This window comes from Chrysochloris asiatica, unplaced genomic scaffold (assembly GCF_000296735.1).
Source record: "Chrysochloris asiatica unplaced genomic scaffold, ChrAsi1.0 scaffold00077, whole genome shotgun sequence".
Taxonomy (NCBI): Eukaryota; Metazoa; Chordata; class Mammalia; order Afrosoricida; family Chrysochloridae; genus Chrysochloris; species Chrysochloris asiatica.
Window position 1 is genome coordinate 11,467,382 of NW_006408595.1, and position 643 is coordinate 11,468,024.

The following is a 643-nucleotide window of genomic DNA, read 5'->3' on the forward strand; positions in this document are numbered from 1 at the left end:
GCCGCCGCCGCCGCCGCCGCCGCCGCCGCCGCCGCCACCGCCGGCCCATGACTGAGCCCCGCCGCCGCCGGCCGAGGAATGGGCTCCGGGCTCTGGTAGGAAGCGCAGGGAGCGGGGGGCGCTTTTAAAACACCGATCTGGGTTTTTTAAAAACCTCCATTGAAAAAATAATGGCAAACTCGACGGGGAAGGCGCCTCCGGATGAGCGGAGAAAGGGACTCGCTTTCCTGGACGAGCTGCGGCAGTTCCACCACAGCAGAGGGTGAGAGCAGAACCGGGGGGGCAGCGCCGGGGCGAGCCGGGGCGAACAGGGCTCTCCCGCCCGGGCCGGGCGCGGGGTCCCGGCTGACAAGTGCGGGGCTTTCTCTCTCCCGCAGGTCGCCTTTTAAAAAAATCCCTGCGGTGGGTGGGAAGGAGCTGGATCTTCATGGTCTCTACACCAGAGTCACTACTTTAGGCGGATTCGCGAAGGTGAGTGGAAGTTTTAATTTGTATTTCCCTCCCGCTGGCCTCCTCCAAAAAGTCTCCTTTGACCCCGGAGTGGGCGCTCGGGGCTGAGGGGGTGGCCTGCGGGGGCAAAAGGCGTTCTTTTCGCTCCCAGCCGGTGGCACGGAGGCGGACGGCGGCGGGGCTGTTTTTGGCC

General features: G+C 65.3%; 1 protein-coding gene across 1 annotated transcript in view; it reads left to right on the plus strand.

The window, feature by feature from the left end:
• The first annotated feature begins 170 nt into the window (after positions 1 to 170).
• Positions 171 to 643, plus strand: part of ARID2 (AT rich interactive domain 2 (ARID, RFX-like)) — a 254,138-nt gene continuing 253,665 nt past the window's right edge. Inside the window, exons 1-2 of the mRNA XM_006865323.1 lie at positions 171 to 262; positions 378 to 471. Of these exons, the coding sequence (XP_006865385.1) occupies positions 171 to 262; positions 378 to 471 (186 nt within the window). The remainder of the gene's footprint in view (positions 263 to 377; positions 472 to 643) is intronic.